This window comes from Trichomycterus rosablanca, chromosome 4 (genome assembly GCF_030014385.1).
Source record: "Trichomycterus rosablanca isolate fTriRos1 chromosome 4, fTriRos1.hap1, whole genome shotgun sequence".
Classification (NCBI taxonomy): domain Eukaryota; kingdom Metazoa; phylum Chordata; class Actinopteri; order Siluriformes; family Trichomycteridae; genus Trichomycterus; species Trichomycterus rosablanca.
This window is the reverse complement of record NC_085991.1, coordinates 23,058,462-23,071,124: the sequence shown is the minus strand read 5'-3', so window position 1 is coordinate 23,071,124 and position 12,663 is coordinate 23,058,462. Positions and strand designations below refer to the sequence as shown.

Genomic DNA, 12,663 nt, shown 5'->3' with positions numbered 1-12,663 from the left:
GCAAGAAATCAAATGATATTCAGCATAAAAGCAAGGAGGGAAAAAAAGAAAATCGGGGTGAAGGAGTGGATTGGGCTACACGGCCAGCAGGGATTGTTCTGTTCTGTAGTAGTTTGGAGGTTAATATATTGCAATTCAACATCGGTATTATGGTTTGGTGTGGACCATAAGGTCACAAATACTGTAAAGCTTGTGTGTGTGTGTCGATGTATTCTGATACATTCTGATGAAACGATATTATTTCCCTGCACCACACATTTACAAATCCCGGGTTTCCCATCACTCTGTATCTTGCGTTCTCATCGGATGTAGTTCAACACTGCACTCACTGTCAATTATAATCTGATTGCAACACTTGTCACGCTACAGGTCCAGCATTTACAGTGTATCACAAAAGTGAGTACACCCCTCACATTTCTGCAGATATTTAAGTATATCTTTTCATGGGACAACACTGACAAAATGACACTTTGACACAATGAAAAGTAGTCTGTGTGCAGCTTATATAACAGTGTAAATTTATTCTTCCCTCAAAATAACTCAATATACAGCCATTAATGTCTAAACCACCGGCAACAAAAGTGAGTACACCCCTTAGTGAAAGTTCCTGAAGTGTCAATATTTTGTGTGGCCACCATTATTTCCCAGAACTGCCTTAACTCTCCTGGGCATGGAGTTTACCAGAGCTTCACAGGTTGCCACTGGAATGCTTTTCCACTCCTCCATGACGACATCACGGAGCTGGCGGATATTCGAGACTTTGCGCTCCTCCACCTTCCGCTTGAGGATGCCCCAAAGATGTTCTATTGGGTTTAGGTCTGGAGACATGCTTGGCCAGTCCATCACCTTTACCCTCAGCCTCTTCAATAAAGCAGTGGTCGTCTTAGAGGTGTGTTTGGGGTCATTATCATGCTGGAACACTGCCCTGCGACCCAGTTTCCGGAGGGAGGGGATCATGCTCTGCTTCAGTATTTCACAGTACATATTGGAGTTCATGTGTCCCTCAATGAAATGTAACTCCCCAACACCTGCTGCACCCATGCAGCCCCAGACCATGGCATTCCCACCACCATGCTTGACTGTAGGCATGACACACTTATCTTTGTACTCCTCACCTGATTGCCGCCACACATGCTTGAGACCATCTGAACCAAACAAATTAATCTTGGTCTCATCAGACCATAGGACATGGTTCCAGTAATCCATGTCCTTTGTTGACATGTCTTCAGCAAACTGTTTGCGGGCTTTCTTGTGTAGAGACTTCAGAAGAGGCTTCCTTCTGGGGTGACAGCCATGCAGACCAATTTGATGTAGTGTGCGGCGTATGGTCTGAGCACTGACAGGCTGACCCCCCACCTTTTCAATCTCTGCAGTAATGCTGACAGCACTCCTGCACCTATCTTTCAAAGACAGCAGTTGGATGTGACGCTGAGCACGTGCACTCAGCTTCTTTGGACGACCAACGCGAGGTCTGTTCTGAGTGGACCCTGCTCTTTTAAAACGCTGGATGATCTTGGCCACTGTGCTGCAGCTCAGTTTCAGGGTGTTGGCAATCTTCTTGTAGCCTTGGCCATCTTCACGTAACGCAACAATTCGTCTTTTAAGATCCTCAGAGAGTTCTTTGCCATGAGGTGCCATGTTGGAACTTTCAGTGACCAGTATGAGAGAGTGTGAGAGCTGTACTACTAAATTGAACACACCTGCTCCCTATGCACACCTGAGACCTAGTAACACTAACAAATCACATGACATTTTGGAGGGAAAATGACAAGCAGTGCTCAATTTGGACATTTAGGGGTGTAGTCTCTTAGGGGTGTACTCACTTTTGTTGCCGGTGGTTTAGACATTAATGGCTGTATATTGAGTTATTTTGAGGGAAGAATAAATTTACACTGTTATATAAGCTGCACACAGACTACTTTTCATTGTGTCAAAGTGTCATTTTGTCAGTGTTGTCCCATGAAAAGATATACTTAAATATCTGCAGAAATGTGAGGGGTGTACTCACTTCTGTGATACACTGTACATAGTTTTCTTGAGCTCAGATTAAGTCGTTGAACAGTTCACTCGTAGCGATCGAGAGCCGATTATCAAGCCCAGAGTGAACGCCGATTTGCCTCCGAGCTGGCACATCTGTCAGCGTCCTCTTGGGGAGTAAAAATCGGGGCAAAAATCATGTAGTGAACTAGGCATTAGAATGGCGACTAAGACACTAACTCACTATGGCAGAGTTGCAAATGACTAAAAGGATGTGCAAAAATAGCCCTCGTAAATACCTTCCAACAAAGTAGCCCTAGGACTGATGAGACAAAAATGCAATCATTTAAACCTTTATGCATTGCCCAGTGATAAGATGCCAGCAATTAGATGTTATGACGTGATTGGTGTGAAAGATTTTTCTTTTAAATAACTGAATTATCAGTGTAAACATATGTGCACTCACATCTACAATAAACTGTCTAGAAAAGCCATAATATACATTTATTCAACCAATTTCATTGTCTACTCTTTAAACATAATATAACCTGTTGACCTGAGCTTTCTCCTCATGGGTATCACTTTGTATGTACAGTGGCTGTTGTTGAGTGGCCATTAGTCCAAAGCCCAGCTGGTGTGTGTTTAGCCAGGGTTCAAAGGTCATGTATGGACAACGAGAACCAAGCGAATGATGACGTCAAAAGCAGTCAGTCATACCAATCAGTGTGTGTGAAAAGTTAACATGGCTTGGGTTTCTTTCAAATACTGTTCCATGCCACTGCACTCTGTTTAGCATGCATGCATGCTCTGGCAAGCAAGGACATGCCAATTGACTCACGTCGTACTCTTTTCTAACATAGAGTTCCCCTCTGTGTAGTATTGTTAGAGAGCTATTTTCAGGTGCTGACTGTAAGCTGAGTGTTAACAAGTGTTTCTGTCTCTGTACAGTTTATTATTCTGGTGGTGGACAGTACAGACAGGGAAAGACTGGCTATCTCTAAAGAGGAGCTGTACAGAATGCTGGCACATGAGGTAAAGCCTTACAATCGCTATTTATTTCATTATTTTCCTGCAGTTCATAAATGATACACTTTCTTTTCTCTTTCTAGAGTTTACTGTCCACCATAATTATCCCCTAACTTTAGAATGGCACTTAACCAAGCTTTCTGTAGCAATCTGTCACTGGACAGTAAAAAAGTGCTGTCTTCACATGTCTTAGTGTTGGCGTGTGCCAGCCTGTGGCGTATACACCGATCAACCATAACATTAAAACCACCTCCTTGTTTCTACACTCACTGTCCATTTTATCAGCTCCACTTACCATATAGAAGCACTTTGTAGTTCTACAATTACTGACTGTAGTCCATCTGTTTCTCTGCATGCTTTTTTACCTGCTTTCACCCTGTTCTTCAATGCTCAGGACCCCCACAGGACCACTACAGAGCAGGTATTATTTAGGTGGTAGATTCTCAGCACTGCAGTGACTTAGTGTGTGTTGTGCTGGTATGAGTGGATCAGACACAGCAGTGCTGCTGGAGTTTTTAAATACTGTGTCCACTCACTGTCCACTCTAGTAGACACTCCTGCCTAGTTGGTCCACTTTGTAGATGTAAAGTCAGAGACGATCGCTCATCTATTGCTGCTGTTTGAGTTGGTCATCTTCTAGACCTTCATCAGTGGTCGCAGGACGCTGCTCACCGGGCGCTGCTGGCTGGATATTTTTGGTTCGTGGGCTATTCTCAGTCCAGCAGTGACAGTGAAGTCTTTAAAAACTTCAGCAGCGCTGCTGTGTCTGATCCACTCATACCAGCACAACACACACTAACACATCACCATCATGTCAGTGTCACTGCAGTGCTGAGAATGATCCACCACCCAAATAATACCTACTCTGTGGTGGTCCTGTGTAGGTCCTGACCATTGAAGAACAGCATGAAAGGGGGCTAACAAAGTATGTAGAGAAACAGATGGACTACAGTCAGTAATTGTAGAACTACAAAGTGCTTCTATATGGTAAGTGGAGCTGATAAAATGGGCAGCGAGTGTAGAAACAAGGAGGTGGTTTTAATGTTATGGTTGATCGGTGTATATTAAATAAGTTGTATTTGGAGTAGAAGCAACTTTAGACTTTGCAAGGAGATGAACCACCAGGATTGGTGCTAATAAACTGCCTTTTGGGATCCAACAGATTAAAATCTTATTCATTTAGTCTTTCAGTGTCATATAGTCTTACAAAAAATAATTTAATTAATTCATTAATTAAACCAGAAAAGAAACCTACAAAAGTACAAAGAAACAGAAATTTGGTGTGCCTCCATCTCCTTATTGTGGCTGCAAAAGCGACCTCTGCTGTCTGGTTGAGACACTGGCAAGAATGGTGGAGAGATGAATAGGGCAAAGTTTGACTTTTCTTTCTGAAAGCCCATCGCTGGCTTGTGTAAGAGTCGCTGAAGGGAATCTTATTCTTGAATGAGTCTATACTTCTGGGAAACGCTCTACAACAATGTTTTCAATAACATCATTTTAAATGTAATTCTTTATAATCTTATCAGCCCACCAATCCTGACCACCAGCAACATTTACGAAGTGTTTTTTTGTGTATTTAGTAGGTGTATTGGTTGGCTCATTCTAGCACTTAATGTGCTTTTCCAGCTGTACTTGGATTCGTAGATATTTAAAATGTTAATTAGTTAAAAATGTAAATTAGTTTCTTTAGTATATTTTCATGCTTTTTTTAATCATTTAAAATAATTGCACTAACATGCACCTCTCTTTACCCCCATTTCTACAGGACCTGCGTAAAGCAGCAGTGTTGATTTTTGCCAACAAGCAAGATATGAAGGGTTGTATGTCTGCAGCAGAGATTTCGAAATACCTGACCCTCAGTTCTATTAAAGACCATCCATGGCACATTCAGTCCTGCTGTGCACTAACAGGCGAGGGGTGAGACTTTTATATAAACACACATTTATAACAAATCAACAATGACTGACTTAACTTTGTCCATTATTGTAGTTTTATGAAGTAAGTCTATATGAATATAAAAACATAAAAACAACCATTTCCCTTAATTAATAATATGGAGTGTGTGTGTGCGAGTATGTATGTGTAATATAAAATGTATGTATGTATGTGTGTATATATACAGGGGTTGGACAAAATAACTGAAACACCTGTCATTTTAGTGTGGGAGGTTTCATGGCTAAATTGGACCAGTCTGGTGGCCAATCTTCATTAATTGCACATTGCACCAGTAAGAGCAGAGTGTGAAGGTTCAATTAGCAGGGTAAGAGCACAGTTTTGCTCAAAATATTGCAATGCACACAACATTATGGGTGACATACCAGAGTTCAAAAGAGGACAAATTGTTGGTGCACGTCTTGCTGGCGCATCTGTGACCAAGACAGCAAGTCTTTGTGATGTATCAAGAGCCACGGTATCCAGGGTAATGTCAGCATACCACCAAGAAGGACAAACCACATCCAACAGGATTAACTGTGGACGCAAGAGGAAGCTGTCTGAAAGGGATGTTCGGGTGCTAACCCGGATTGTATCCAAAAAACATAAAACCACGGCTGCCCAAATCACGGCAGAATTAAATGTGCACCTCGACTCTCCTGTTTCCACCAGAACTGTCCGTCGGGAGCTCCACAGGGTCAATATACACGGCCGGGCTGCTATAGCCAAACCTTTGGTCACTCGTGCCAATGCCAAACGTCGGTTTCAATGGTGCAAGGAGCGCAAATCTTGGGCTGTGGACAATGTGAAACATGTATTGTTCTCTGATGAGTCCACCTTTACTGTTTTCCCCACATCCGGGAGAGTTACGGTGTGGAGAAGCCCCAAAGAAGCGTACCACCCAGACTGTTGCATGCCCAGAGTGAAGCATGGGGGTGGATCAGTGATGGTTTGGGCTGCCATATCATGGCATTCCCTTGGCCCAATACTTGTGCTAGATGGGCGCGTCACTGCCAAGGACTACCGAACCATTCTGGAGGACCATGTGCATCCAATGGCGGTGCCGTGTATCAGGATGACAATGCACCAATACACACAGCAAGACTGGTGAAAGATTGGTTTGATGAACATGAAAGTGAAGTTGAACATCTCCCATGGCCTGCACAGTCACCAGATCTAAATATTATTGAGCCACTTTGGGGTGTTTTGGAGAAGCGAGTCAGGAAACGTTTTCCTCCACCAGCATCACGTAGTGACCTGGCCACTATCCTGCAAGAAGAATGGCTTAAAATCCCTCTGACCACTGTGCAGGACTTGTATATGTCATTTCCAAGACAAATTGACGCTGTATTGGCCGCAAAAGGAGGCCCTACACCATACTAATAAATTATTGTGGTCTAAAACCAGGTGTTTCAGTTATTTTGTCCAACCCCTGTATATATAGTGTGTGTGTGTATGTGTATAAGTTTATAAGTGATAGAGTGAGAAAAAACTATTTAATTGGATTTGATTTTTATTACACAAATGCAGATTCATCTCATATGCGCACTTTGATGACGTTTTACTGCACCGCTGAAGCCGAGTGTTGAACAACTCAAAAATCTGATTCATATAGTCTTTCAGTGTTTGTTTTTAAAAAAAAGTGTGTAAACCTTAAATTAATTAAACCGGAAGAGAAACATACAAATTGAAGAAACTGAAATTTGGTGTGCCTCCATCTCCTTATTGTGGCTGTAAAAGCGACCTCTGCTGTCTGGTTGAGACACTGGCAAGAATGGTGGAGGTTGCAAGTTTGAGTTTATTGGATGTTGAGTTACAAGGTACCTGTGTGTGTGTATATATATATATATGTATGTGTTATAATATTACTACATCATGAAAAAAGTAAGGCAATGAAAAACATAGCTAATGAAGCCATCATAACAACTTGTAAGGCACCAGAACAGTGTGGAAGTGTGGAATTTGTGTCATAACACGTGAAAAAGTTGCTGCAGTAAATCTAAATTCATTCAGCAGTAAAAACCATTTGAAGTCACATTTTATTTCATGAACTGAACAAATGTTTTCCAGTCTTTTGTTGTTAACCTTGAGGTTCTTGCTGTACATGGCTTTGGTTCTGCGATTATGATTTTGACATCAGACTTAAGGTAGTAAATTTCATCAGGTGGATTTGGCCACACAAAGGAATTTCTGTTTCAATTTTGTAGCATGCAGCTAACTTGCACCTCATCTCCTACAGACAGCAGTACCTGCCCAACGAATGGCAGGTCATCGTACTTGACAATAACAAAATCTCAGGGACCACTTCATCAAAAACATAATTATTAATATTCATTGTAATTACTGCTCTTATTAAGGAAGACTAGAATGGAAAAAAGTGGTTTTAATATTTAAAAATAATTTTAAAACATTATAAAGTCAGTATAACAATGTCATTGTCAATTTAGTGCAACAGTGAAATTCTGTTGCACTGAGTGACTGTTGTTGTACTGAATGACAGAAATTTTACTTTAGCACATTTTACAGTTATCCCAGTGGTTAGCAAAAGCTAACATTAACCTAAGCTCAAAGACATTTCTACACATATTCACATTTAAATGTTAATAACCTTGTTTGTTTACAAGATTAACCGTAATATTACGTTTTCTGTGTTGTACTGAATGACACTCAGTTTTGTTCTTTAATGTACTATGTCAGTAAAAAGACATTTTTATCAAATAATGTTAAAATGCATTGACCATGTGTGTGTGCTGAAGGGTCCCCAGGAGTCTTCTTTTGTTGTTATAATTGGTCACATGACTGCAGTAGCTTGATTGCATATTAAAATAAGGCTTTTTATTAACGTTGTACTGAATGACAACTGAAGATTGGGAAAATGGGGACTGAAAGTATCCTGAATATTATTAATATTAAAAAACACATCTGATTGAATATTATTTAATATGTCACACATGACATTTGTACAATTATGCCAAAGCAGTAAATTTTAAGTTTTACTTAAGATTAATTAGTTTTTTCTTAATGTTTTATTACTTAAAGAGGTAGGGGGACCGTTGCACTGAATGACTTTTTGGGGGTTTCAAGGGTTATCTATTAAAAAATCATACATTTTCTGTAAAAATTATTTAGGTTTCAGTAAAGATGTACAAATGGTGTAGATTGAAGGTATATCCACTTATATTAATATAATTGTATATTATTTATCAAGTGGGGACACTAAAAAGTTACGTCTCGTCTTTAACCCATATATATATATATATATATATATATATATATATATATATATATATATATATATATATATATATATATATATATATATATATATACAGTGTATCACAAAAGTGAGTACACCCCTCACATTTCTGCAGATATTTAAGTATATCTTTTCATGGGACAACACTGACAGAATGACACTTTGACACAATGAAAAGTAGTCTGTGTGCAGCTTATATAAAAGTGTAAATTTATTCTTCCCTCAAAATAACTCAATATACAGCCATTAATGTCTAAACCACCGGCAACAAAAATGAGTACACCCCTAAGAGACTACATCCCTAAATGTCCAAATTGAGCACTGCTTGTCATTTTCCCTCCAAAATTTCATGTGACTCGTTAGTGTTACTAGGTCTCAGGTGTGCATAGGGAGCAGGTGTGTTCAATTTAGTAGTACAGCTCTCACACTTTCTCATACTGGTCACTGAAAGTTCCAACATGGCACCTCATGGCAAAGAACTCTCTGAGGATCTTAAAAGATGAATTGTTGCGCTACATGAAGATGGCCAAGGCTACAAGAAGATTGCCAACACCCTGAAACTGAGCTGCAGCACAGTGGCCAAGATCATCCAGCGTTTTAAAAGAGCAGGGTCCACTCAGAACAGACCTCGCGTTGGTCGTCCAAAGAAGCTGAGTGCACGTGCTCAGCGTCACATCCAACTGCTGTCTTTGAAAGATAGGCGCAGGAGTGTTGTCAGCATTGCTGCAGAGATTGAAAAGGTGGGGGGTCAGCCTGTCAGTGCTCAGACCATACGCCGCACACTACATCAAATTGGTCTGCATGGCTGTCACCCCAGAAGGAAGCCTCTTCTGAAGTCTCTACACAAGAAAGCCCGCAAACAGTTTGCTGAAGACATGTCAACAAAGGACATGGATTACTGGAACCATGTCCTATGGTCTGATGAGACCAAGATTAATTTGTTTGGTTCAGATGGTCTCAAGCATGTGTGGCGGCAATCAGGTGAGGAGTACAAAGATAAGTGTGTCATGCCTACAGTCAAGCATGGTGGTGGGAATGCCATGGTCTGGGGTTGCATGAGTGCAGCAGGTGTTGGGGAGTTACATTTCATTGAGGGACACATGAACTTCAATATGTACTGTGAAATACTGAAGCAGAGCATGATCCCCTCCCTCCGGAAACTGGGTCGCAGGGCAGTGTTCCAGCATGATAATGACCCCAAACACACCTCTAAGACGACCACTGCTTTATTGAAGAGGCTGAGGGTAAAGGTGATGGACTGGCCAAGCATGTCTCCAGACCTAAACCCAATAGAACATCTTTGGGGCATCCTCAAGCGGAAGGTGGAGGAGCGCAAAGTCTCGAATATCCGCCAGCTCCGTGATGTCGTCATGGAGGAGTGGAAAAGCATTCCAGTGGCAACCTGTGAAGCTCTGGTAAACTCCATGCCCAGGAAAGTTAAGGCAGTTCTGGGAAATAATGGTGGCCACACAAAATATTGACACTTCAGGAACTTTCACTAAGGGGTGTACTCACATTTGTTGCCGGTGGTTTAGACATTAATGGCTGTATATTGAGTTATTTTGAGGGAAGAATAAATTTACACTGTTATATAAGCTGCACACAGACTACTTTTCATTGTGTCAAAGTGTCATTTTGTCAGTGTTGTCCCATGAAAAGATATACTTAAATATCTGCAGAAATGTGAGGGGTGTACTCACTTTTGTGATACACTGTATATATATATATATATATATATATATATATATATATATATATATATATATATATATATATATATACTGTATATATATATATATATATATATATATATATATATTTATATATATATATATATATATATATATATATATATATATATATATATACACACACACACACACACACACGTGTGTTGACTGTGTGTTCACTGTTTTGTAAAATCCTTATTTGTCTTTTCTCTGTTTGTATTTCAGGCTTTGCCAGGGCTTGGAGTGGATGACGTCGAGGGTGGGACTTAGATAACCATCATGCTTACAGGACTGAACTCACCCAGTGGCTCCTCAGCCTCATCCTTTTGGCTGCTTTTCATTTGTTTCGCAGATTTTAAGCTCATGATCAATGCTCGACCTCTCTGGACACCTACCTCAGCTCAGATTGACCGATCAAACGGTTCAACCAATCCCATTTCAGGATGTTTGCCTATACCTGTGAAAGGAAGCGGTGCTCCATATCTGAAGTGTGACTGCTCACAGAGAGACAAACGCTCGTTTTTGTAGGAGTTCTCCATGACAACATAGACTGTGGTGTATACTATTGGAATTAGTGGTGGCATTTTTATTCATGGGTTATGGAATTTCTTCTTCGGGGGTAAACAAAGGTGGGGTACTTGAATCAAAGCCACTACATATCATGAACATATCAGGAGACACGTTACATATCATGTTGCATTACCTCAGTGCTTGGTGCTCCAGAAACCTGTGCTCACACTTGAGAAGCCTTTACATTTCATCCTGCCTACAGAAGCTAGAGCATGACCAGTGAATTGTGGGAAGTTGGTTGAATGCTAATAGGGCTCTGTCTTTATTTATTTGTCATAGTAATTTAGATGGATAGAAATTGAGCCAATGGAATTCTGCATAACAAAAGCCTTGATTTAATTCAAATCTGTATCTGAAATCATCATGTGCTGTAGGTCAGTTGGCTGTAATAATAGAGAAAAACAAACAAACATAAAAAACAAGCTGAACAATTTTAACTGGCCAATGCTGCTTTAAGTAAACACAATTTTGACAATTTTGTTATTAAATATAACAAAATATAGCCATTTATTGTTTATTAATGACAGGCATGCAATACCAGAGCTTTAAGGCAGATGTCGCCAGACTAATGAAGTACAGTTTTAATGTCTGGCGTTATCTAATTGAATTGTACTCAAACTGCATTACCTACAGGCAAATATAGAATTTCTAATTCTGCGTTCCACCTTGAATCTGTGAAAATGCCAATATACACTGATAGGCATAACATTATGACCACCGCCTTGTTTCTACACTCACTGTCCATTTTTATCAGCTCCACTTACCATTTAGGAGCACTTTGTAGTTCTACAATTACTGACTGTAGTCCAGCTATTTATCTACATACCTTTTTAGCCTGCTTTCACCCTTCAATGATCAGGACCCCCACAGGACCACTACAGAGCAGGTATTATTTGGGTGGTGGATCATTCTCAGCACTGCAGTGACAATGACATGGTGGTGGTGTGTTAGTGTGTGTTGTGCTGTTATGAGCTGTTAGCAGCGCTGCTGGAGTTTTTAAATACCGCATCCACTCACTGTCCACTCTATTAGACACTCCTACCTAGTTGGTCCACCTTGCAGATGTAAAGTCAGAGACGATCGTTCATCTATTGCTGCTGTTTGAGTTGGTCATCTTCTAGACCTTCATCAGTGGTCACAGGACGCTGCCTACGGGGCGCTGTTGGTTGGTGGACTATTGGTTGGTTGGTGGACTATTCTCAGTCCAGCAGTGACAGTGAGGTGTGTGAAAACTCCATCGGCATTGCTGTGTCTGATCCACTCATACCAGCACAACGCACACTAACACACCACCACCATGTCAGTGTCACTGCAGTGCTGAGAATGATCCACCACCCAAATAATACCTGCTCTGTGGTGGTCCTGTGGGGGTCCTGAACATTGAGGAACAGGGTGAAAGCAGGTTAAAAATGTATGTAGAGAAACAGATGGACTGCAGTCAGTAATTGTAGAACTACAAAGTGATTCTATATGGTAAGTGGTGTAGAAACAAGGAGGTGGTTTTAATGTTATGGCTGATCGATGTATGTAATCACAGACAAATAAACGATACACTCTGTTTATAATCAGTCAGAAGTACAGAACATAGGAACAGTCGTGCTGTAAGGAACTGCAGGGGTGGACAAATCATACATTTAATATTCAGTCTACTGAGCTATGATCTAGTATACTGGCCCATTCCCATTTTGGTTGCGTTTAAACATAACAACCTAGACTAAACAAGGATGGCTAGCATTTAGAGGTCAGCACAGCATATTAGTTGCACAGTTTGTACGCTGAAACCTTGGGAGTGTACCTCCAAATAGCTAGGCTGTTTTGGTGTATTTTTACCTAAATGAGCCAATATATGTTACATTTGTTAGCACAGACTGGTGTTAATAGTGGATTTAATCAAGTATTCCAGTGACAATTGATTTTCACTGTGGTAAGTGTTTAAAATTGGGACAGTCAGTATTAAACTACATATTTGTAAAATTCTGGTTATGGAATCATCTGAGAAGCTTCAACTTACCTCTGTCTGTCCAGTATTACATGCTGTTTTACTGACTGTCCTTTTAGGGCACTTCAGTTCAAGTTTTGCTAGCAGCTTTAAGCTTTTGCCATGTACTTTGGTTTCTATAATGGGTCACTTCACCTTAGTGCTGCTTGCTGATTCCTGGCTCGCTGGCTTAT

At 40.5% G+C, this 12,663-nt stretch overlaps 1 protein-coding gene across 1 annotated transcript in view; it reads left to right on the top strand.

The window, feature by feature from the left end:
• Positions 1-10,787, top strand: part of arl8 (ADP-ribosylation factor-like 8) — a 34,291-nt gene extending 23,504 nt beyond the window's left edge. Inside the window, exons 4-6 of the mRNA XM_062993092.1 lie at positions 2,926-3,009; positions 4,769-4,920; positions 10,147-10,787. Of these exons, the coding sequence (XP_062849162.1) occupies positions 2,926-3,009; positions 4,769-4,920; positions 10,147-10,195 (285 nt within the window). The 3' untranslated portion in view covers positions 10,196-10,787. The remainder of the gene's footprint in view (positions 1-2,925; positions 3,010-4,768; positions 4,921-10,146) is intronic.
• The last annotated feature ends 1,876 nt before the right edge of the window (positions 10,788-12,663 follow it).